This window comes from Aquarana catesbeiana, linkage group LG04 (genome assembly GCF_042186555.1).
Source record: "Aquarana catesbeiana isolate 2022-GZ linkage group LG04, ASM4218655v1, whole genome shotgun sequence".
Classification (NCBI taxonomy): Eukaryota; Metazoa; Chordata; class Amphibia; order Anura; family Ranidae; genus Aquarana; species Aquarana catesbeiana.
This window is the reverse complement of record NC_133327.1, coordinates 691,793,038-691,820,502: the sequence shown is the minus strand read 5'-3', so window position 1 is coordinate 691,820,502 and position 27,465 is coordinate 691,793,038. Positions and strand designations below refer to the sequence as shown.

The window sequence follows — 27,465 nt, the reverse complement described above, 5'->3', positions numbered from 1 at the left end:
GCGGACATCTTCCCACCCAACATACCTTGCCTAACACCACATTCAACACTCTCCTCTTTTGAAGTACTACTGAAGAGGTTCCAAAACTTTTCTCTGATGCCCACCTAACCAATTGTCCCCTTGGATCCTGTTCCCTCACAACTACTACGGTCACCCTCTTCTTCTATCCTATGCTCCCTCACTCACATCTTCAATCTCTCCCTCTCTAGTGGCATCTTCCCCTCCCCTCTAAAACATGCGCAGATCACTCCCATACTTAAAAAGCCCTCACTGGACCCCACCAGCCTGAACAACTTAAGACCCATCTCATTGCTCCCATTCACCTCTACTTTGACGCTGAGTACCGACCGTTGTTATGGCAGCAGATAGCTACCAAAACCCCCGGCAGGTGGTCCGCTTTACGATAAAAGTGGTCTACGTGGCAGATTTGCTGTGAGTTCACTTTTATCGGTGGTGGGGGAGGTGCCCCCCCTCCTCCGGTCGTCTTCGCCACTTACCGGAGCCACTGGTAGCGGAGGAGATGATCCGATCCTTTCCCTCACAGAGGCACCGTGTCGAGTGAGGGAATGATGGCCCCCCCACTCGGCTCCATAACATTGGATGACGGAAGCGATGTCAAAAAATCGTGCAGAAAAACGCTGCCTTGACGTGTAAACAACCATCACTAGGACTCCTCAGCTTGACGCGTTTCGCCCCTCCCACTGGGCGTCTTAAGAAGCATCTTTTCACCCATATACTGATCACATCCAACAGCCCCAGCCTTTGACTGGAGACGCTAATCTAAATGTAATACCGGGGGCATTTAAAGATTACTGCTGGTGAGTGGGGACCCAGGAGGGGGACCCAGAGTGTCGCCAAGATCTACACCAACTCCATCATTTGCACAAGTTCAACACATCATATGATTATTATATGGATGGACTTTGTTATGCACTATAATTGCACTGAGCCCTTTACATTGTCAGGTAATGTCATGTTATTGATTATACTGATGTAGGCACTTTATTATACATTGTATTATTATTTATTGGAGCAGCGCTGAGTAGAACATTTATATTTTTCATCACTTGGGGTCTTTCACTTTACACTACAGCAGCAGCACAAAGCTCACATTTCCATTGTTATTCTATTTACAATCGTCTCCATTGGGCGGGTTTTTCAAACGTATTCACATTGGAAATAGTCTGCAGTCAGACAAGTGATGTACGATCGTACAACGCCTAGCAGAAATGATTGTAGACAGTCATCATCTCCTCCTCATACCTGTAGATGTTCTTCCATCCCCCCGACCTCCAGCCTCTGCCGAGGGACTCAGGTCCAGAGGTTGAGCCGACAATTCTTTTCCACTTCCATTACCTAAATAAAAAAACAAGTTTAGAACATTTATTGCCCATTTTCAGTGGATTGAAAAATTTACAATTATTTAATTTTGTAGTTTTGAAAACTGCAGAGCAGCGGGAAGGGGGGGGATCAGAACCAGGAAGAATCGATCGATCAATTACTGAAGATTGGTACTTGGTGAACGGTCATTGTCTCGTCTTTGTACACAGGATCTGTATAAGGATGCACCTCTGTAGAACACATGAAATCATTTTAGTGCATACAAATCAGAAATTTAAAGAGGAACTGCAGTCTGCTCACATCATTTGTTATAAAAAACCATCTTTGCCATTCTGAAGATTCCCTCCAACCACTCTGCATATTATTTTATATATACTGGGATTCTGTACTTGCCAAATATGCTGCAGAAATCTCCCTCCACTGAGTCCATTTTAACTGTGGGCAGCTGAAGCTGCTGCCTGTTCACTTCCTGGATTTACAGACACACACCTCCGCAGTTCTCATTGGTCCTCTTATGACTCACCACCCCCCTCCCTGACAAACTTTAGGCTGGGGGTAGGGCAACCTCGGCCCTCCAGCTGTGGTGAAACTACAAGTCCCATGAAACATGGCAAGACCCTGACAATCACAGGCATGACTCCTAGAGGCAGAGGCATGATGGGATTTGTAGTTTCTCCACAGCTGGAGGGCCGAGGTTGCCTACCCCCTGGCTCCAGGCTAATGACCAGACAGGAAACAGGAAGTGGCTGTATAAGGGATTTACTGACAGGACAAAAAAATGGTTTTACTATCCAAAGTTAAAACAACAACAAGAGCAGAAGATTTAATAGATGGAAAGTTGAAAAAAAAAAAAAAGACTGAAGTTCCACTTTAATCCCCAATTCTTTTGTACAAAATAAAAGAGGAGGCAGTAAATAAAAATAAATACAAAGCCTCAAAATGTCATACACCGGTGTAATTCTAAAAGTTATACAGTGCTTAACCACTTGAGCTCTGGAAGGTTTTACCCCCCCCTTCATGACCAGGCCATTTCGTGTGTATGGGGCCTTAAGGATGAGCTCCGGCGTGTTCGCAGACCCCACGTGCCGAGTCCGCGCCAGGAAGTCGGCACTGTGGACCGCTAATCACAAGCAGTGAGACATTTTCCCCATCTCTGCAGCTGCACATCGTGACTACGTCTCACTGCCTGTGAATAGCGCTCCGCAGTGCCGACTTCCTGGCGCGGCCTCGGCATGTGGGCTGTGTGTGAACACTTCTCCTCAACTCCATCTATTCCCAGAAACGCGTTGGGAGGGGCCGGACATGTGACGTCATCGTGCACGCCGGTGGGAAATCTGGTGGCGCTCTCTGGGACAGAGATACTAACATTCTAAATAGAAGCAGTTTTTATTCTACAGACTCCCCGATCTGTGTTTATGTCTTCTGCTGAGCGCAAACATTCAGGAACCAGTGCCGAGTCACCACGACGCTCTGAGGATTCGTAGCTGCGGGGCAGCAAGGTGCAGTTTGTTCTCCTTTTGGGATCATCTCACATGATGAAGTGGAGCGGTGCTTTTTGGCACCATCCCTGCCTGACAATTACTGGCACTGAAGACATTTCTGGTCTTGTTTTAGGTCTGGTTCACATATTCGAGTGCAACAGGGACTGGGGGGGGAGGGGCGGTGAGGGGGCGTGTTCGTTTACCTTTTCATTTTGGGTGAACTTATAGTGAACCTATCAGAACCGCGCTTACCAGGTTCAGGTGTGCTCCGCCTAGGACAGTGATGGGGAACTTTGGCACCCCAGAGATTTTAGAACTACATTTTCCCATGATGCTCAGGCACTCTGCAGTGTAGTGAAGCATCATGGGAAATGTAGTTCCAAAACATCTGGGGTGCCGAGGTTCCCATCACTGCTCTAGATCATGGCTTCCGTTCTGGTATGGAAAGGTTTACAGTTAGAATTGCTCCAGCTTGAACCGATGTAAGTAGGAAGGACATCTGGTTACAAAGGATGGGGAGATGGCGAAGGTATTGAATTTATTCTTCTCCTCAGTCTTCACGAGGGAATCGGGGGGCTTCAGTAACCAAAACTGCAGTGTTTATCCTCATGACACAACACAGGAAGCACCTCCATGGTTAACAGGGGACGGAATTAAAATTAGACTTGAGAAACTTAACATTAATAAATCACCGGGACCAGATGGCTTGCATCCGAGGGTACTTAGGGAACTCAGTCAGGTGATTGCCAGACCGTTGTTCCTAATTTTTACAGACAGTCTATTGACTGGAATGGTACCAGCTGATTGGAGAAAAGCCAATGTAGCACCAATATTTAAAAAGGGCCCAAAATACCCCCCTGGGAATTACAGACCAGTTAGCCTAACATCAATAGTATGTAAACTCTTGGAGGGGATGATAAGGGACTATATACAAGATTTTAGTAATAAGAACGGTATCATTAGCAGTAATCAGCATGGATTCATGAAGAATCGTTCTTGCCAAACCAATCTATTAACCTTCTATGAGGAGGTGAGTTGCCATCTAGATAAAGGAAGGCCCATAGACGTGGTGTATCTGGATTTTGCAAAAGCATTTTCCCATAACCGTTCACTTTACAAAATAAGGTGCGTTGGCATGGACCATAGGGTGAGTACCTGGATTGAAAACTGGCTACAAGGGCGAGTTCAGAGGGTGGTGATAAATGGGGAGTACTCACAGGTCCCTACACTGGTGGCTGCCACTTCAGTAACCAGAGGGTTTTCCCATCAGCCCTCCATTTTCGTTTTTGGAACTTCTGAATCACCAACTATCAATGCAGCTGGACAAACAAGACAATTGGCTGTTCCTAGAAGAAGACTCAACAAAAAGTCTGAGGAAGCCTCCCTGGGACCAGGTACGGCTGTACCAACACAGGTCCCTACACTGGTGCGAGCTGCCACTCCAGCAACCGGAGGGTCTTCCCATCAGCCCTCTATTTACCTTTCTGCAGCAGCTTTAAGGTTCGACAATACGTCGCCAAAACATAATCACCTGAAGAACAAGGGGGAGTATGGAAGAGGGAGAGAGGGAGGAAAAGGGGGGGAGGTTGGAGAAAGAAGGAGGTGAGGGTTGGGGGGAACCCCCACACCCCTTCCTTACTCCTAACCTCTCCTCCCCACTCCTTTCCTCCCTCTCTCCCTCTTCCATACTCCTCCTCGGGCGTGTGTTGGACCGGCTGAGGGGAGGTTGGAGGCCGGTATTCTTTGGGTGTGTTTTGGAGTGTTATATACATAGATTGCAGTTTAGGATAATTTTGGATTTCTTCTGGAGGCGCTTTGAGTGGACATAATTGATGAACTCCGTTCAGCGGGGGCGGGCCTTAGAGAACAGAGGCCGCATACAGGCAGCACAGAGGCTTAGGGGTTAGCCTTGCAGCACTGGGGTCCATGGTTCAAATCCTGACCAGGACACTATCTGCATGGAGTTTGCATGTTCTCCCTGTGCTTGCGTGGGTTTCCTCCGGGTACTCCGGTTTCCTCCCACACTACAAAGACATGCTACCTTGCGTTGGTGGTGCAGTGGTGAGCATAGCTGCCTTTCAAGCAGCTGACCCGGGTTTGATTCCCGGCCAACGCCTTCTCCAATACTTGGAGTCCTCAGAGAGAAAAGCGCTATACAAGGGTGGAATGAAGAATGAAGTGAATGTGTGGAATGTTTGGAGAAGAAAATGTCCCCCCAGAATCTATAGAAGGTGAACCCAGCAACTGATAGAAGACGCTTAAGCTGTGATCGCACCTAGGCCTTCCGGATCGCGGGCGGAATTACTGCGATTCCAGATTGTGATCCAGTTATTTTCAATGGCACCCCAATCACGGGACAATATTGTCACCTGACAAATCACACAAAAAAATTGCGGGACGCCTATTTCCCATAGGCCGTCAGGCAACAATCGCGGCAAAATCACGCCTCGATTGGGATGTTATTGAAAGTAAAGGGATCGCAAGCGTGTGCTGCGTTTTGCACTGATTCGGGAACCCAGAACACCTAGGTGTGACCAAATCCTCGCCGTGTCCATCATACGACAAGAACTTCCTGCAAAGACATCCCCCCAACATGAATAATACACCCATACCCCCCCAACATGAATATTACACCCATACCCCCCCAACATGAATAATACACCGACAAGCCCCAACATGAATATTACACCCATACCCCCCCAACATGAATATTACACCCATACTCCCCCCATCAGGAATATTACACCGACAAGCCCCAACATGAATATTACACCCATACCCCCCCAACATGAATATTACACCCATACTCCCCCCATCAGGAATATTACACCGACAAGCCCCAACATGAATATTACACACATACCCCCCAGCAGAAATATTACACCGACACCCCCCATCCTGACACTGACGTCCCCCCAGGAATATTACACCGACACCCCCCATCCTGACACTGACGTCCCCCCAGGAATATTACACCGACACCCCCCATCCTGACACTGACACCCCCCCAGAAATATTACACCGACACCCCCCATCCTGACACTGACACCCCCCAGGAATATTACACCGACACCCCCCATCCTGACACTGACGTCCCCCCAGGAATATTACACCAACACCCCCCATCCTGACACTGACACCCCCCTAGGAATATTACACCGACACCCCCCATCCTGACACTGACACCCCCCAGGAATATTACACCGACACCCCCCATCCTGACACTGACACCCCCCAGGAATATTACACCGACACCCCCCATCCTGACACTGACACCCCCCAGGAATATTACACCGACACCCCCCATCCTGACACTGACGTCCCCCCAGGAATATTACACCGACACCCCCCATCCTGACACTGACATCCCCCCAGGAATATTACACCAACACCCCCCATCCTGACACTGACACCCCCCCAGGAATATTACACCAACACCCCCCATCCTGACACCCCCCTAGGAATATTACACCGACACCCCCCATCCTGACACTGACATCCCCCCAGGAATATTACACCAACACCCCCCATCCTGACACCCCCCTAGGAATATTACACCGACACCCCCCATCCTGACACTGACACCCCCCAGGAATATTACACCGACACCCCCCATCCTGACACTGACACCCCCCAGGAATATTACACCGACACCCCCCATCCTGACACTGACACCCCCCAGGAATATTACACCGACACCCCCCATCCTGACACTGACGTCCCCCCAGGAATATTACACCAACACCCCCCATCCTGACACTGACACCCCCCTAGGAATATTACACCGACACCCCCCATCCTGACACTGACACCCCCCAGGAATATTACACCGACACCCCCCATCCTGACACTGACACCCCCCAGGAATATTACACCGACACCCCCCATCCTGACACTGACACCCCCCAGGAATATTACACCGACACCCCCCATCCTGACACTGACGTCCCCCCAGGAATATTACACCGACACCCCCCATCCTGACACTGACACCCCCCAGGAATATTACACCAACACCCCCCATCCTGACACTGACACCCCCCCAGGAATATTACACCGACACCCCCCATCCTGACACTGACATCCCCCCAGCAGGAATAAGAAAATAAGGATGATCCTCAGCTCCATCTAGTGGTCATAATGCAGTACATGTATGACAGGAAGCTACACAGACCAATAGGGTGGTTAGAGGGTTGGAAAGGGGAGGCCACGACGTGTCCATGCCCAGTAAGTGCCAAAATATTTCCTCTGCTCGGGGGTCCACACTTAAGGCAAGGTGATTTCCATTCTAGCAGCAGCTTTGATAGAAAATAAAGTGTGTGGCTGTGGTGAAGCAGGGACTGTTATCTGCTAGTACTTACCCTTGGAGGATCTTCGGCAGGCTTTGGCACACAGCGCTCTTTGTTGCTCCACTTCATCTTTCTCTTGATATTCACTTAACAAGGAGCTGAGGTATTCTTCCTGTGACAAGAAGAAGGGAAGACGTAAGAGTCCCTATCCTGGACAAGAAGAGCTCAGCAATCAAGGCTTCATAGCAGGACTCCAGGCAGACCTTAAAGTGGACCTCTCAGCAACTTTACAAGTCTGCATGAAGAAATAGAATATATTTTTATATATATATATATATATATATATATATATATATATATATATATATATATATATATATATGACAGTGGATATATAGTATATACAGAGAGTACATATGTCACACCTCCATATCTGGGTATATACGGGGGATATAGTATATAGAGATATATAGGACAGTGGTATATAGTATATACAGAGAGTACATACGTCACATCTCTATATCTGGGTATGTACGGGGGATTTAGTATATAGATATAGGACAGTGGTATATAGTATATACAGAAACACACGTCACATCTCTATATCTGGGTATATACGGGGGATATAGTATATAGATATATATATAGGACAGTGGATATATAGTATATACAGAGAGTACATACGTCACACCTCCATATCTGGGTATGTACGGGGGATATAGTATATAGAGATATATATAGGACAGTGGTATATAGTATATACATAGAGTACACACATCACACCTCTAGATTGGGATATATACATAGAGTACACACGTCACACCTCTAGATCGGGGTATATATACATAGAGTACACATGTCACAGCTCTAGCTCTGGATATATACATAGAGTACACACGTCACAGCTCTAGATCGGGATATATACATAGAGTACACACGTCACACCTCTAGCTCTGGATATATACATAGAGTACACACGTCACACCTCTAGCTCTGGATATATACATAGAGTACACACGTCACACCTCTAGCTCTGGATATATACATAGAGTACACACGTCACACCTCTAGATCGGGATATATACATAGAGTACACACGTCACACCTCTAGTTCCGGGTATATACATAGAGTACACACGTCACACCTCTAGCTCTGGATATATACATAGAGTACACACGTCACAGCTCTAGATCGGGGTATATACATAGAGTACACACGTCACACCTCTAGATCGGGGTATATACATAGAGTACACACGTCACAGCTCTAGCTCTGGATATATACATAGAGTACACACGTCACACCTCTAGATCGGGGTATATACATAGAGTACACACGTCACACCTCTAGTTCCGGGTATATACATAGAGTACACACATCACACCTCTAGTTCCGGGTATATACATAGAGTACACACGTCACAGCTCTAGATCGGGGTATATATACATAGAGTACACACGTCACACCTCTAGATCGGGGTATATATACATAGAGTACACACGTCACACCTCTAGCTCTGGATATATACATAGAGTACACACGTCACACCTCTAGTTCCGGGTATATACATAGAGTACACACGTCACAGCTCTAGCTATATACATAGAGTACACACATCACAGCTCTAGCTCTGGCTATATACGGTGAATGACGCTCTGTGAAGGGATGGAGCTCACTGGTTCAGTCAGTCAGGTACGCACTCTTTTCTCGCCCCCGCCCCTTTCTCCCGGGAGGCCTCGCGTTGTTCCTATTCCCGCGGTTGCTATTGGAAGTGTAGAGCGGGCACGCGGGTGACGTAGCTCTGGAGGGTGACGGACAGGCGGGCAGACCAATGAGCGGCGCGGAGGAGCAGGGGATCGGCCAATGAGGGAAGCGTGAGCGTGCAGAGCGAGTTGTGGTTCCAGTATAGGGGGCTCCTTATCCGCCGAGGGGAACTTTCTCCCCAGAACACACCGGATGTACATCTTATCTTATATTCCTCTATAGATCATATCTGATATCAGTGTATATGGCCTTACACCTTCTTATATTCCTCTATAGATCGTATCTGATATCAGTGTATATGGCCTTACACCTTATCTTATATTCTATAGATCATATCTGATATCAGTGTATATGACCTTACACCTTATCTTATATTCCTCTATAGATCGTATCTGATATCAGTGTATATGGCCTTACACCTTATCTTATATTCCTCTATAGATCGTACCTGATATCAGTGTATATGGCCTTACACCTTATCTTATATTCTATAGATCATATCTGATATCAGTGTATATGGCCTTACACCTTCTTATATTCCTCTATAGATCGTATCTGATATCAGTGTATATGGCCTTACACCTTCTTATATTCCTCTATAGATCGTATCTGATATCAGTGTATATGGCCTTACACCTTATTATATTCCTCTATAGATCGTATCTGATATCAGTGTATATGGCCTTACACCTTATTATATTCCTCTATAGATCGTACCTGATATCAGTGTATATGGCCTTACACCTTATCTTATATTCCTCTATAGATCGTATCTGATATCAGTGTATATGGCCTTATACCTTATCTTATATTCCTCTATAGATCGTACCTGATATCAGTGTATATGGAATTACACCTTATCTTATATTCCTCTATAGATCGTATCTGATATCAGTGTATATGGCCTTACACCTTATCTTATATTCCTCTATAGATCGTATCTGATATCAGTGTATATAGCCTTACACCTTATTATATTCCTCTATAGATCGTATCTGATATCAGTGTCTATGGCCTTACACCTTATCTTATATTCTATAGATCGTATCTGATATCAGTGTATATGGCCTTACACCTTCTTATATTCCTCTATAGATCGTATCTGATATCAGTGTATATGGCCTTACACCTTCTTATATTCCTCTATAGATCGTATCTGATATCAGTGTATATGGCCTTACACCTTATCTTATATTCCTCTATAGATCGTATCTGATATCAGTGTATATGGCACACCTTATCTTATATTCCTCTATAGATCGTATCTGATATCAGTGTATATGGCCTTACACCTTCTTATATTCCTCTATAGATCGTACCTGATATCAGTGTATATGGCCTTACACCTTATCTTATATTCCTCTATAGATCGTATCTGATATCAGTGTATATGGCCTTACACCTTCTTATATTCCTCTATAGATCGTACCTGATATCAGTGTATATGGCCTTACACCTTATCTTATATTCCTCTATAGATCGTACCTGATATCAGTGTATATGGCCTTACACCTTATCTTATATTCCTCTATAGATCATATCTGATATCAGTGTATATGGCCTTACACCTTATCTTATATTCCTCTATAGATCGTATCTGATATCAGTGTATATGGCCTTACACCTTATCTTATATTCCTCTATAGATCGTATCTGATATCAGTGTATATGGCCTTACACCTTATCTTATATTTCTCTATAGATCGTATCTGATATCAGTGTATATGGCCTTACACCTTCTTATATTCCTCTATAGATCGTATCTGATATCAGTGTATATGGCCTTACACCTTATCTTATATTCCTCTATAGACCGTACCTGATATCAGTGTATATGGCCTTACACCTTATCTTATATTCCTCTATAGATCGTATCTGATATCAGTGTATATGGCCTTACACCTTATCTTATATTCCTCTATAGATCGTATCTGATATCAGTGTATATGGCCTTACAATTTCTTATATTCCTCTATAGATCGTATCTGATATCAGTGTATATGGCCTTACACCTTCTTATATTCCTCTATAGATCGTATCTGATATCAGTGTATATGGCCTTACACCTTCTTATATTCCTCTATAGATCGTACCTGATATCAGTGTATATGGCCTTATACCTTATCTTATATTCCTCTATAGATCGTACCTGATATCAGTGTATATGGCCTTACACCTTCTTATATTCTTCTATAGATCTATCTGATATCAGTGTATATGGCCTTACACCTTATCTTATATTCCTCTATAGATCGTACTGATATCAGTGTATATGGCCTTACACCTTATCTTATATTCCTCTATAGATCGTATCTGATATCAGTGTATATGGCCTTACACCTTCTTATATTCCTCTATAGATCGTATCTGATATCAGTGTATATGGCTTTACACCTTATCTTATATTCCTCTATAGATCGTATCTGATATCAGTGTATATGGCCTTACACCTTCTTATATTCCTCTATAGATCGTATCTGATATCAGTGTATATGGCCTTACACCTTATCTTATATTCCTCTATAGATCGTACCTGATATCAGTGTATATGGCCTTACACCTTCTTATATTCCTCTATAGATCGTACCTGATATCAGTGTATATGGCCTTACACCTTATCTTATATTCCTCTATAGATCGTACCTGATATCAGTGTATATGGCCTTATACCTTATCTTATATTCCTCTATAGATCGTACCTGATATCAGTGTATATGGCCTTACACCTTCTTATATTCCTCTATAGATCATATCTGATATCAGTGTATATGGCCTTACACCTTCTTATATTCCTCTATAGATCGTATCTGATATCAGTGTATATGGCCTTACACCTTATCTTATATTCCTCTATAGATCGTATCTGATATCAGTGTATATGACCTTACACCTTATCTTATATTCCTCTATAGATCGTATCTGATATCAGTGTATATGGCCTTATACCTTCTCTTATATTCCTCTATAGATCGTATCTGATATCAGTGTATATGACCTTACACCTTATCTTATATTCCTCTATAGATCGTATCTGATATCAGTGTATATGACCTTACACCTTATCTTATATTCCTCTATAGATCGTATCTGATATCAGTGTATATGGCCTTACACCTTATCTTATATTCCTCTATAGATCGTATCTGATATCAGTGTATATGGCCACACACATTATCTTATATTCCTCTATAGATCGAATCTGATATCAGTGTATATGACCTTACACCTTATCTTATATTCCTCTATAGATCGTATCTGATATCAGTGTATATGGCCTTACACCTTATCTTATATTCCTCTATAGATCGTATCTGATATCAGTGTATATGGCCTTACACCTTCTTATATTCCTCTATAGATCGTATCTGATATCAGTGTATATGGCCTTACACCTTATCTTATATTCCTCTATAGATCGTATATGATATCAGTGTATATGGCCTTACACCTTATCTTATATTCCTCTATAGATCGTACCTGATATCAGTGTATATGGCCTTATACCTTCTTATATTCCTCTATAGATCGTAACTGATATCAGTGTATATGGCCTTATACCTTCTTATATTCCTCTATAGATCGTAACTGATATCAGTGTATATGGCCTTATACCTTATCTTATATTCCTCTATAGATTGTATCTGATATCAGTGTGTATGACCTTACACCTTATCTTATATTCCTCTATAGATCGTATCTGATATCAGTGTATATGACCTTACACCTTATTATATTCTTCTATAGATCGTACCTGATATCAGTGTATATGGCCTTACACCTTATCTTATATTCCTCTATAGATCGTACCTGATATCAGTGTATATGGCCTTACAGCTTATCTTATATTCCTCTATAGATCGTACCTGATATCAGTGTATATGGCCTTATACCTTCTTATATTCCTCTATAGATCGTATCTGATATCAGTGTATATGGCCTTACACCTTATCTTATATTCCTCTATAGATCGTATCTGATATCAGTGTATATGGCCTTATACCTTCTCTTATATTCCTCTATAGATCGTATCTGATATCAGTGTATATGGCCTTACACCTTCTTATATTCCTCTATAGATCGTATCTGATATCAGTGTATATGGCCTTACACCTTCTAATATTCCTCTATAGATCGTATCTGATATCAGTGTATATGGCCTTACACCTTATCTTATATTCCTCTATAGATCGTACCTGATATCAGTGTATATGGCCTTACAGCTTATCTTATATTCCTCTATAGATCGTACCTGATATCAGTGTATATGGCCTTATACCTTCTTATATTCCTCTATAGATCGTATCTGATATCAGTGTATATGGCCTTACACCTTATCTTATATTCCTCTATAGATCGTACCTGATATCAGTGTATATGGCCTTACAGCTTATCTTATATTCCTCTATAGATCGTACCTGATATCAGTGTATATGGCCTTATACCTTCTTATATTCCTCTATAGATCGTATCTGATATCAGTGTATATGGCCTTATACCTTCTCTTATATTCCTCTATAGATCGTATCTGATATCAGTGTATATGGCCTTACACCTTATCTTATATTCCTCTATAGATCGTATCTGATATCAGTGTATATGGCCTTACACCTTCTTATATTCCTCTATAGATCGTATCTGATATCATTGTATATGGCCTTACACCTTATCTTATATTCCTCTATAGATCGTATCTGATATCAGTGTATATGGCCTTATACCTTCTCTTATATTCCTCTATAGATCGTATCTGATATCAGTGTATATGGCCTTACACCTTATCTTATATTCCTCTATAGATCGTATCTGATATCAGTGTATATGGCCTTACACCTTATCTTATATTCCTCTATAGATCGTACCTGATATCAGTGTATATGGCCTTACACCTTATCTTATATTCCTCTATAGATCGTACCTGATATCAGTGTATATGGCCTTACACCTTCTTATATTCCTCTATAGATCGTAACTGATATCAGTGTATATGACCTTATACCTTATCTTATATTCCTCTATAGATCGTATCTGATATCAGTGTATATGACCTTATACCTTATCTTATATTCCTCTATAGATCGTATCTGATATCAGTGTATATGGCCTTACACCTTCTTATATTCCTCTATAGATCGTATCTGATATCAGTGTATATGGCCTTACACCTTATCTTATATTCCTCTATAGATCGTATCTGATATCAGTGTATATGGCCTTACACCTTCTTATATTCCTCTATAGATCGTACCTGATATCAGTGTATATGGCCTTACACCTTATCTTATATTCCTCTATAGATCGTATCTGATATCAGTGTATATGGCCTTATACCTTCTCTTATATTCCTCTATAGATCGTATCTGATATCAGTGTATATGGCCTTACACCTTATCTTATATTCCTCTATAGATCGTATCTGATATCAGTGTATATGGCCTTACACCTTCTTATATTCCTCTATAGATCGTATCTGATATCAGTGTATATGGCCACACACCTTATCTTATATTCCTCTATAGATCGTATCTGATATCAGTGTATATGGCCTTACACCTTCTTATATTCCTCTATAGATCGTATCTGATATCAGTGTATATGGCCTTACACCTTCTTATATTCCTCTATAGATCGTATCTGATATCAGTGTATATGGCCACACACCTTATCTTATATTCCTCTATAGATCGTATCTGATATCAGTGTATATGGCCTTACACCTTCTTATATTCCTCTATAGATCGTATCTGATATCAGTGTATATGGCCTTACACCTTCTTATATTCCTCTATAGATCGTATCTGATATCAGTGTATATGGCCTTACACCTTCTTATATTCCTCTATAGATCGTATCTGATATCAGTGTATATGGCCTTACACCTTCTCATATTCCTCTATAGATCGTATCTGATATCAGTGTATATGGCCTTACACCTTATCTTATATTCCTCTATAGATCGTATCTGATATCAGTGTATATGGCCTTACACCTTATCTTATATTCCTCTATAGATCGTATCTGATATCAGTGTATATGGCCTTACACCTTCTTATATTCCTCTATAGATCGTATCTGATATCAGTGTATATGGCCTTACACCTTATCTTATATTCTTCTACAGATCGTACCTGATATCAGTGTATATGGCCTTACACCTTATCTTATATTCCTCTATAGATCGTATCTGATATCAGTGTATATGGCCTTACACCTTCTTATATTCCTCTATAGATCGTTCCTGATATCAGTGTATATGGCCTTACACCTTCTTATATACCTCTATAGATCGTATCTGATATCAGTGTATATGGCCTTACATCTTATCTTATATTCCTCTATAGATCGTATCTGATATCAGTGTATATGGCCTTACACCTTCTTATATTCCTCTATAGATCGTACCTGATATCAGTGTATATGGCCTTACACCTTCTTATATACCTCTATAGATCGTATCTGATATCAGTGTATATGGCCTTACACCTTATCTTATATTCCTCTATAGATCGTATCTGATATCAGTGTATATGACCCACCTTATCTTATATTCCTCTATAGATCGTATCTGATATCAGTGTATATGGCCTTACACCTTCTTATATTCCTCTATAGATCTATCTGATATCAGTGTATATGGCCTTACACCTTCTTATATTCCTCTATAGATCGTATCTGATATCAGTGTATATGGCCTTACACCTTATCTTATATTTCTCTATAGATCGTATCTGATATCAGTGTATATGGCCTTACACCTTATCTTATATTCCTCTATAGATCGTATCTGATATCAGTATATATGGCCTTACACCTTATCTTATATTCCTCTATAGATCGTACCTGATATCAGTGTATATGGCCTTACACCTTATCTTATATTCCTCTATAGATCGTACCTGATATCAGTGTATATGGCCTTACACCTTATCTTATATTCCTCTATAGATCGTATCTGATATCAGTGTATATGGCCTTACACCTTCTTATATTCCTCTATAGATCGTACCTGATATCAGTGTATATGGCCTTACACCTTATCTTATATTCCTCTATAGATCTATCTGATATCAGTGTATATGGCCTTACACCTTCTTATATTCCTCTATAGATCGTATCTGATATCAGTGTATATGGCCTTACACCTTATCTTATATTCCTCTATAGATCGTACCTGATATCAGTGTATATGGCCTTACACCTTCTTATATTCCTCTATAGATCGTATCTGATATCAGTGTATATGGCCTTACACCTTATCTTATATTCCTCTATAGATCGTACCTGATATCAGTGTATATGGCCTTACACCTTATCTTATATTCCTCTATAGATCGTATCTGATATCAGTGTATATGGCCTTACACCTTATCTTATATTCCTCTATAGATCGTATCTGATATCAGTGTATATGGCCTTACACCTTATCTTATATTCCTCTATAGATCGTACCTGATATCAGTGTATATGGCCTTACACCTTATCTTATATTCCTCTATAGATCGTACCTGATATCAGTGTATATGGCCTTACACCTTATCTTATATTCCTCTATAGATCGTACCTGATATCAGTGTATATGGCCTTACACCTTATCTTATATTCCTCTATAGATCGTATCTGATATCAGTGTATATGGCCTTACACCTTATCTTATATTCCTCTATAGATCGTATCTGATATCAGTGTATATGGCCTTACACCTTCTTATATTCCTCTATAGATCGTATCTGATATCAGTGTATATGGCCTTACACCTTATCTTATATTCCTCTATAGATGTACAGTCTGATCACCGGGGGAGGAGACTGAGGAAATGACTCCTCCTTCTTCTACAAAGTTACAATGTACAGTCTGATCACCGGGGGAGGAGACTGAGGAAATGACTCCTCCTCCTTCTACAAAGTTACAATGTACAGTCTGATCACTGGGGGGAGGAGACTGAGGAAATGACTCCTCCTCCTTCTACAAAGTTACAATGTACAGTCTGATCACTGGGGGGAGGAGACTGAGGAAATGACTCCTCCCCCTTCTACAAAGCTACAATGTACAGTCTGATCACTGGGGGAGGGGAGACTGAGGAAATGACTCCTCCCCCTTCTACAAAGTTACAATGTACAGTCTGATCACTGGGGGAGGAGACTGAGGAAATGACTCCTCCCCCTTCTACAAAGTTACAATGTACAGTCTGATCACTGGGGGGGAGGTGACTGAGGAAATGACTCCTCCCCTTCTACAAGGTTACAATGTACAGTCTGATCACTGGGGGAGGAGACTGAGGAAATGACTCCTCCTCCTTCTACAAAGTTACAATGTACAGTCTGATCACTGGGGAGGAGACTGAGGAAATGACTCCTCCCCCTTCTACAAAGTTACAATGTACAGTCTGATCACTGGGGGAGGGGAGACTGAGGAACTGACTCCTCCTCCTTCTACAAAGTTACAATGTACAGTCTGATCACTGGGGGAGGAGACTGAGGAAATGACTCCCCCCCTTCTACAAAGTTACAATGTACAGTCTGATCACTGGGGGAGGAGACTGAGGAAATGACTCCTCCTCCTTCTACAAAGTTACAATGTACAGTCTGATCACTGGGGGAGGGGAGACTGAGAAAATGACTCCTCCTCCTTCTACAAAGTTACAATGTACAGTCTGATCACTGGGGGAGGGGAGACTGAGGAAATGACTCCTCCTCCTTCTACAAAGTTACAATGTACAGTCTGATCACTGGGGGGAGGAGACTGAGGAAATGACTCCTCCCCCTTCTACAAAGTTACAATGTACAGTCTGATCACTGGGGGAGGAGACTGAGGAAATGACTCCTCCTCCTTCTACAAAGTTACAATGTACAGTCTGATCACTGGGGGGAGGAGACTGAGGAAATGACTCCTCCCCTTCTACAAACTTACAATGTACAGACTGATCACTGGGGGAGGAGACTGAGGAAATGACTCCTCCTCCTTCTACAAAGTTACAATGTACAGTCTGATCACTGGGGGAGGAGACTGAGGAAATGACTCCTCCTCCTTCTACAAAGTTACAATGTACAGTCTGATCACTGGGGGAGGAGACTGAGGAAATGACTCCTCCTCCTTCTACAAAGTTACAATGTACAGTCTGATCACTGGGGGAGGAGACTGAGGAAATGACTCCTCCCCCTTCTACAAAGTTACAATGTACAGTCTGATCACTGGGGGAGGGGAGACTGAGGAAATGACTCCTCCTCCTTCTACAAAGTTACAATGTACAGTCTGATCACTGGGGGAGGAGACTGAGGAAATGACTCCTCCCCCTTCTACAAAGTTACAATGTACAGTCTGATCACTGGGGGAGGGGAGACTGAGGAAATGACTCCTCCCCCTTCTACAAAGTTACAATGTACAGTCTGATCACTGGGGGAGGAGACTGAGGAAATGACTCCTCCCCTTCTACAAAGTTACAATGTACAGTCTGATCACTGGGGGAGGGGAGACTGAGGAAATGACTCCTCCTCCTTCTACAAAGTGACAATGTACAGTCTGATCACTGAGGGAGGAGACTGAGGAAATGACTCCTCCTCCTTCTACAAAGTGACAATGTACAGTCTGATCAGTGGGGGAGGGGAGACTGAGGAAATAACTCCTCCTCCTTCTGCAAAGTTACAATGTACAGTCTGATCACCGGGGGAGGAGACTGAGGAAATGACTCCTCCTCCTTCTACAAAGTTACAATGTACAGTCTGATCAGTGGGGGAGGGGAGACTGAGGAAATTACTCCTCCTCCTTCTGCAAAGTTACAATGTACAGTCTGATCACCGGGGGAGGAGACTGAGGAAATGACTCCTCCCCTTCTACAAAGTTACAATGTACAGTCTGATCACTGGGGGAGGAGACTGAGGAAATTACTCCTCCTCCTTCTACAAAGTTACAATGTACAGTCTGATCACTGGGGGAGGAGACTGAGGAAATGACTCCTCCCCTTCTACAAAGTTACAATGTACAGTCTGATCACTGGGGGGGAGGAGACTGAGGAAATGACTCCTCCTCCTTCTACAAAGTTACAATGTACAGTCTGATCACTGGGGGAGGAGACTGAGGAAATGACTCCTCCCCCTTCTACAAAGTTACAATGTACAGTCTGATCACTGGGGGAGGAGACTGAGGAAATGACTCCTCCCCTTCTACAAAGTTACAATGTGCAGTCTGATCACTGGGGGAGGGGAGACTGAGGAAATGACTCCTCCTCCTTCTACAAAGTTACAATGTACAGTCTCATCACTGGGGGAGGAGACTGAGGAAATGACTCCTCCCCCTTCTACAAGGTTACAATGTACAGTCTGATCACTGGGGGAGGAGACTGAGGAAATGACTCCTCCCCCTTCTACAAAGTTACAATGTACAGTCTGATCACTGGGGGAGGAGACTGAGGAAATGACTCCTCCTCCTTCTACAAAGTTACAATGTACAGTCTGATCACTGTGGGAGGAGACTGAGGAAATGACTCCTCCCCCTTCTACAAGGTTACAATGTACAGTCTGATCACTGGGGGAGGGGAGACTGAGGAAATGACTCCCCCCCTTCTACAAAGTTACAATGTACAGTCTGATCACTGGGGGAGGAGACTGAGGAAATGACTCCTCCCCCTTCTACAAAGTTACAATGTACGGTCTGATCACTGGGGGAAGGAGACTGAGGAAATGACTCCTCCTCCTTCTACAAAGTTACAATGTACAGTCTGATCACTGGGAGAGGAGACTGAGGAAATGACTCCTCCTCCTTCTACAAAGTTACAATGTACGGTCTGATCACTGGGGGAGGGGACTGAGGAAATGACTCCTCCTCCTTCTACAAGGTTACAATGTACAGTCTGATCACTGGGGGAGGGGAGACTGAGGAAATGACTCCTCCCCCTTCTACAAAGTTACAATGTACAGTCTGATCACTGGGGGAGGAGACTGAGGAAATGACTCCTCCCCTTCTACAAAGTTACAATGTACAGTCTGATCACTGGGGGAGGAGACTGAGGAAATGACACCTCCCCTTCTACAAAGTTACAATGTACAGTCTGATCACCGGGGGAGGAGACTGAGGAAATGACTCCTCCTCCTTCTACAAAGTTACAATGTACAGTCTGATCAGTGGGGGAGGGGAGACTGAGGAAATTACTCCTCCTCCTTCTGCAAAGTTACAATATACAGTCTGATCACCGGGGGAGGAGACTGAGGAAATGACTCCTCCCCTTCTACAAAATTACAATGTACAGTCTGATCACTGGGGGAGGAGACTGAGGAAATGACTCCTCCTCCTTCTACAAAGTTACAATGTACAGTCTGATCACTGGGGGAGGAGACTGAGGAAATGACTCCTCCCCTTCTACAAAGTTACAATGTACAGTCTGATCACTGGGGGGAGGAGACTGAGGAAATGACTCCTCCTCCTTCTACAAAGTTACAATGTACAGTCTGATCATTGGGGGAGGAGACTGAGGAAATGACTCCTCCCCCTTCTACAAAGTTACAATGTACAGTCTGATCACTGGGGGAGGGGAGACTGAGGAAATGACTCCTCCTCCTTCTACAAAGTTACAATGTACAGTCTGATCACTGGGGGAGGAGACTGAGGAAATGACTCCTCCCCCTTCTACAAAGTTACAATGTACAGTCTGATCACTGGGGGAGGAGACTGAGGAAATGACTCCTCCCCTTCTACAAAGTTACAATGTGCAGTCTGATCACTGGGGGAGGGGAGACTGAGGAAATGACTCCTCCTCCTTCTACAAAGTTACAATGTACAGTCTGATCACTGGGGGAGGGGAGACTGAGGAAATGACTCCTCCCCTTCTACAAAGTTACAATGTACAGTCTGATCACTGGGGGGAGGAGACTGAGGAAATGACTCCTCCCCCTTCTACAAAGTTACAATGTACAGTCTGATCACTGGGGGAGGAGACTGAGGAAATGACTCCTCCTCCTTCTACAAAGTTACAATGTACGGTCTGATCACTGGGAGAGGAGACTGAGGAAATGCCTCCTCCTCCTTCTACAAAGTTACAATGTACGGTCTGATCACTGGGGGAGGGGACTGAGGAAATGACTCCTCCTCCTTCTACAAGGTTACAATGTACAGTCTGATCACTGGGGGAGGGGAGACTGAGGAAATGACTCCTCCTCCTTCTACAAGGTTACAATGTACAGTCTGATCACTGCGGGAGGAGACTGAGGAAATGACTCCTCCTCCTTCTACAAAGTTACAATGTACAGTCTGATCACTGGGGGAGGGGAGACTGAGGAAATGACTCCTCCCCCTTCTACAAAGTTACAATGTACAGTCTGATCACTGGGGGAGGAGACTGAGGAAATGACTCCTCCTTCTACAAAGTTACAATGTACAGTCTGATCACTGGGGGAGGGGAGACTGAGGAAATGACTCCTCCCCCTTGTAAAAAGTTACAATGTACAGTCTGATCCCTGGGGGAGGGGAGACTCAGAAAATGACTCCTCCTCCTTCTACAAAGTTACAATGTACAGTCTGATCACTGGGGGAGGGGAGACTGAGGAAATTACTCCTCCCTCTTCTACAAGGTTACAATGTACAGTCTGATCACGGGGGGAGGGGAGACTGAGGAAATGACTCCTCCTCCTTCTACAACGTTACAATGTACAGTCTGATCCCTGGGGGAGGGGAGACTCAGAAAATGACTCCTCCTCCTTCTACAAAGTTACAATGTACAGTCTGATCACTGGGGGAGGGGAGACTGAGGAAATGACTCCTCCTCCTTCTACAAAGTTACAATGTACAGTCTGATCACTGGGGGAGGAGACTTAGGAAATGACCCCTCCCGCCTCTACAAGTGATCAGACTGTACACTGTGGCGTCTCACTGGGCGGTGTCTCAGAGGGCGGTGTCTCAGAGGGCGGTGTCTCGTTGGGCGGTGTTTCGTTTGGCGGTTTTTCGGAGGGCGTTGTCTTGGAGGGTGGAGTCTCGGTGGGCGGTGTTTCGTTTGGCGGTTTTTCGGAGGGTGGTGTCTTGGAGGGTGGAGTCTCGGTGGGCGGTGTTTCGTTTGGCGGTTTTTCGGAGGGTGGTGTCTTGGAGGGCGGTGTCTCGTTGGGCGGTGTCTTGGAGGGTGTAGTCTCGGTGGGCGGTGTCTCGGTGGGCGGTGTTTCGTTGGGCGGTGTCTCAGTTGGTGGTGTCTCGTTGGGCGGTGTCTTGGAGGGTGGAGTCTCGGTGGGCGGTGTCTCGGAGGGTGGAGTCTCGGTAGGCGGTGTCTCAGTGGGCGGTGTTTTGTTGGGCGGTTTCTCGGAGGGCGGTGTCTTGGAGGGTGGAGTCTAGGTGGGCAGAGTCTTTTTGGGCGGTGTCTCAGTGGGTGGTTTCTCATTGGGCGGTGTCTCGGAAGGCGGAGTCTAGGTGGGCGGTGTATCGGTGGGCGGTGTCTCTGTGGGCGGTGTCTTGGAGGGTGGAGTCTAGGTGGGCGGTGTCTCGGTGGGCAGTGTCTTGGAGGGTGGAGTCTCAGTGGGTGGGGTGTCAGTGGGCGGTGTCTTGGAGGGTGGAGTCTCAGTGGGCGGTGTGTCTCGGTGGGTGGTGTGTCGGTGGGCGGTGTCTTGGAGGGTGAAGTCTCGGTGGGCGGTGTGTCTCGGTGGGTGGTGTGTCGGTAGGCGATGTCCTGGAGGGTGGAGTCTCGGTGGACGGTGTCTTGGAGGGTGGAGTCTCGGAGGGCGGTGTCTCGGTGGGTGGTGTGTCGGTGGGCGGTGTCTCAGTGGGTGGTTTCTCATTGGGCGGTGTCTCGGAGGGCGGAGTCTAGGTGGGCGGTGTCTCGGTGGGTGGTGTCTTGGAGGGTGGAGTCTAGGTGGGCGGTGTCTCGTTGGGCGGTGTCTTGGAGGGTGGAGTCTTGGTGGGCGGTGTCTCGTTGGGCGGTGTCTTGGAGGGTGGAGTCTCGGTGGGCGGTGTCTCGTTGAGCGGTGTCTTGGAGGGTGGAGTCTAGGTGGGCGGTGTCTTGGAGGGTGGAGTCTCGGTGGGTGGTGTCTTGGAGGGTGGAGTCTCGGTGGGCGGTGTCTTGGAGGGTGGAGTCTCGGTGGGCAGTGTCTCGTTGGGCGGTGTCTTGGAGGGTGGTGTGTCGGTGGGCGGTGTCTTGGAGGGTGGAGTCTCGGTGGGCGGTGTCTCGGTGGGCGGTGTGTCGGTGGGCGGTGTCTCGGTGGGCGGTGTCTTGGTGGGCGGTGTCTCGTTGGGCGGTGTCTTGGAGGGTGGAGTCTCGGTGGGCGGTGTCTTGGAGGGTGGAGTCTCGGTGGGCAGTGTCTTGGAGGGTGGAGTCTCGGTGGGCGGTGTCTCATTGGGCGGTGTCTTGGAGGGTGGAGTCTCGGTGGGCAGTGTCTTGGAGGGTGGAGTCTCGATGGGCAGTGTCTTGGAGGGTGGAGTCTCGGTGGGCGGTGTCTCAGTGGGCGGTGTCTTGGAGGGTGGAGTCTCGGTGGGCGGTGTCTTGGAGGGTGGAGTCTCGGTTGGCGGTGTCTCGTTGGGCGGTGTCTTGGAGGGTGGAGTGTCGGTGGGCGGTGTCTCGTTGGGCGGTGTCTTGGTGGGTGGAGTCTAGGTGGGCGGTGTCTCGGTGGGCGGTGTCTTGGAGGGTGGAGTCTCGGTGGGCGGTGTCTCATTGGGCGGTGTCTCGTTGGGCGGTGTCTTGGAGGGTGGTGTGTCGGTGGGCAGTGTCTTGGAGGGTGGAGTCTCGGTTGGCGGTGTCTCGTTGGGCGGTGTCTTGGAGGGTGGAGTCTCAGTGGGCGGTGTCTCGGTGGGTGGTGTGTCGGTGGGCGGTGTCTCGGTGGGTGGTGTCTTGGAGGGTGGAGTCTCGGTGGGCGGTGTCTTAGAGGGTGTAGTCTCGGTGGGCGGTGTCTTGGAGGGTGGAGTCTCGGTGGGCGGTGTCTTGGAGGGTGGAGTCTCGGTTGGCGGTGTCTCGTTGGGCGGTGTCTTGGAGGGTGGAGTCTCGGTGGGCGGTGTCTTGGAGGGTGGAGTTCCGGTTGGCGGTGTCTCGTTGGGCGGTGTCTTGGAGGGTGGAGTCTCAGTGGGCGGTGTTTCGGAGGGCGGAGTCTCGGTTGGCCGTGTCTCTGTGGGCAGTCTTAGTGGGTGGTGTCTCCTGGGTGGAGTCTCGGTGGGCGGTGTCTCATTGGGCGGTGTCTCATTGGGCGGTGTCTCGTTGGGCGGTGTCTTGGAGGGCGGAGTCTCGGAGGGCGGAGTCTCGGCAGATTGGGGAGGGGTGGAAAGGAAGACCTCAGTTGGGGTTTCTGTAGAAGAATCTGGCTGAGGTTGGAGCTCCGTCTGTGGGGGGAGGGGGTCGAAGGTCGGGATAATATATTTGGCGTGGAGGAGACACATCACGGGCCAAACCGCCCTCTGAAGAACAATCCACCACAGATCGGCTGCATGAAATGTCTTGCGGTGTAACTCCATTATAAATCGATTGTTTTTCGGGGGAAGGGACGGACCTCTGAAAGGTTTCTTATTCTCGGATTCCTTCACTTCCTCAGTGACAACACTTTGTCACACACGGTGTCACCGGGACAGGAAGTGGGGAGAATCTCCATAGTGGGGACATAAAACCCTTACAATGACTGACTGAAGTCAAGCCATCAGACAGTTGCAAATCAGTGGTCATGCTATCAGACGAGTATTTTTTGGTTGGATTTTAAACACACAAAAACTAAATATAACATAATGGATGTGTAACAGCTCTGTATAATCACTATATTATATGTCACATCACTCTCTCTAACATTTACAATACGGTAAGATTTTACTGTGGAAATTTAAAGATACAGAGCCCCAAATATCAACCCATTGGCTACATAATGACATAATTGCAATATTTCAAATTGGGTTAAAAAAATTTTTTTCCATTGGACCAATACGTTTACAATGCAGATGTGTCATACACACCCCCCTCTATGATATCTTACAATAGGATAAAATTTTACTGTGGAAATTTAAAGATACAGAGCCCCAAATACCAGCCCATTGGCTACATAGTGACATTTTTCCAATACTTCTAAATGGGTAAAAAAAAAAATTCCCATTGGACCAATACGTTTACAATGCAGATGTGTCATACACACCCCCCTCTATGATATCTTACAATACGGTTACATTTTACTGTGGAAATTTAAAGATACAGAGCCCCAAATATCAACCCATTGGTTACAAACGGACATGTTTCCAATACTTCTAAATGTGTTAAAAAAAAATTCTCCCATTGGACCAATACGTTTATAACGCAGATGTGTCATACACACCCCCCTCTATGATATCTTATAATACGGTAAGATTTTACTGTGGAAATTTAAAGATACAGAGCCCCAAATATCAACCCATTGGCTACATAATTGCAATATTTCAAATTGGGTTAAAAAATTTTTTTTCCATTGGACCAATACGTTTACAATGCAGATGTGTCATACACACCCCCCTCTATGATATCTTACAATACGGTAAAATTTTACTGTGGAAATTTAAAGATACAGAGCCCCAAATACCAGCCCATTGGCTACATAGTGACATTTTTCCAATACTTCTAAATGGGTAAAAAAAAAATTTCCCATTGGACCAATACGTTTACAATGCAGATGTGTCATACACACCCCCCTCTATGATATCTTACAATACGGTAAAATTTTACTGTGGAAATTTAAAGATACAGAGCCCCAAATATCAACCAATTGGTTACAAACGGGCATGTTTCCAATACTTCTAAATGTGTTAAAAAAAAATTCTCCCATTGGACCAATACGTTTATAATGCAGATGTGTCATACACACCCCCCTCTATGATATCTTATAATACGGTAAGATTTTACTGTGGAAATTTAAAGATACAGAGCCCCAAATACCAACCCACTGGCTACAAACTGACATTTTTCCAATACTTCTAAATGGGTTCAAAAATTTTTTTCACATTGGACCAATACGTTTATAATGCAGATGTGTCATACACACACCTCTCTATGATATCTTATAATACGGTAAGATTTTACTGTGGAAATTTAAAGATACAGAGCCCCAAATACCAACCCATAGGCTACATAGTGAAATTTTTCCAATACTTCTAAATGGGTTCAAAAAAAATTCTCCCATTGGACCAATACGTTTACAATGCAGATGTGTCATACACACACCTCTCTATGATATCTTATAATAAGGTAATATTTTACTGTGGAAATTGAAAGATACAGAGCCCCAAATATCAACCCATTTGCTACATAGTGACATAATTGCAATATTTCAAATTGGGTTCAAAAAAAATTCTCCCATTGGACCAATACGTTTATAATGCAGATGTGTCATACACACCCCTCTCTATGATATCTTACAATACGGTAAGATTTTACTGTGGAAATTTAAAGATACAGAGCCCCAAATACCAACCCACTGGCTACAAACTGACATTTTTCTAATACTTCTAAATGGGTTCAAAAAATATTTGGGGCTCTGTATCTTTAAACTTCCACAGTAAAATCTTACCGTATTATAAGATATCATAGAGGGGGGTGTGTATGACACATCTGCATTGTAAACGTATTGGTCCAATGGGAAATTTTTTTTTTTACCCATTTAGAAGTATTGGAAAAATGTCACTATGTAGCCAATGGGCTGGTATTTGGGGCTCTGTATCCCTAAATTTCCACAGTAAAATTTTACCGTATTATAAGATATCATAGAGAGGGGTGTGTATGACACATCTGCATTGTAAACGTATTGGTCCAATGGGAGAATTGGTTTTGAACCCAATTTGAAATATTGCAATTATGTCACTATGTAGCCAATGGGTTGATATTTGGGGCTCTGTATCTTTAAATTTCCACAGTAAAATCTTACCGTATTGTAAATGTTAGAGAGAGTGATGTAACATATAATATAGTGATTATACAGAGCTGTTACACATCCATTATGTTATATTTAGTTTTTGTGTGTTTAAAATCCAACCAAAAAATACTCGTCTGATAGCATGACCACTGATTTGCAACTGTCTGATGGCTTGACTTCAGTCAATGACTGGGGGAGGGGCACACTCTTCTTGTTGCTCATAGCAACCAATCAGATTGCAGAAGTCATGTTTCCAGCTATGATTGGTTGTGTACCCCTCACCCAGTCACTGTGATGTACCCCCTATCAGGGGTATATGTCACCCCACTTCCGGTCCCGGTGACACGGCTTGTGATTGGCCGCTCTGGACTCCACATAACACTGCAGACGGCGGTGGGCGGGGGCAGACGCCGCCACGCCTTATTGTTTGTGTCTCAGCGAGGATAGGCGGTACCTCGTGACGTCTAACGGTGGGCGGGACTATTCGATAGTCGTCCAATCCGCGGAGGGGGCGGGGCTTTAGCATCACGGCTGCTGTTTCGTCAGAATTGGTAACGGAAGTGACGTTTCGTCGCCGCCATCTTTCTACACCCCGCACTCCTCCACAATAAGGATACACGGAGAAGGGGGCAGCGGACATCTTGTTACACCCACCGGGAGTTTTGCATTTCACACTTATTTTACCAGTAATCGGAGTTTATAAGGTGATTTACAGGATTTATAATTCCATCGGACTTAATGAATTATAAAAGCAGAGGTGTTCTGTCAGAATAGCAAACCTG

The 27,465-nt window shown here is 44.6% G+C and overlaps 1 protein-coding gene and 1 non-coding gene across 2 annotated transcripts in view; one reads left to right on the top strand and one right to left on the bottom strand.

The window, feature by feature from the left end:
* Positions 1-804: 804 nt before the first annotated feature.
* Positions 805-27,465, bottom strand: part of TOGARAM2 (TOG array regulator of axonemal microtubules 2) — a 166,559-nt gene continuing 139,898 nt past the window's right edge. Inside the window, exons 10-11 of the mRNA XM_073628792.1 lie at positions 7,184-7,283; positions 805-1,356 (exon numbers count right to left, since the gene is read on the bottom strand). Coding sequence (XP_073484893.1) covers positions 7,282-7,283 — 2 coding nt within the window. The 3' untranslated portion in view covers positions 805-1,356; positions 7,184-7,281. The remainder of the gene's footprint in view (positions 1,357-7,183; positions 7,284-27,465) is intronic.
* On the top strand, positions 4,867-4,938 carry TRNAE-UUC (transfer RNA glutamic acid (anticodon UUC)). The gene has a single exon. It is a non-coding gene; the product is annotated as a tRNA-Glu (tRNA).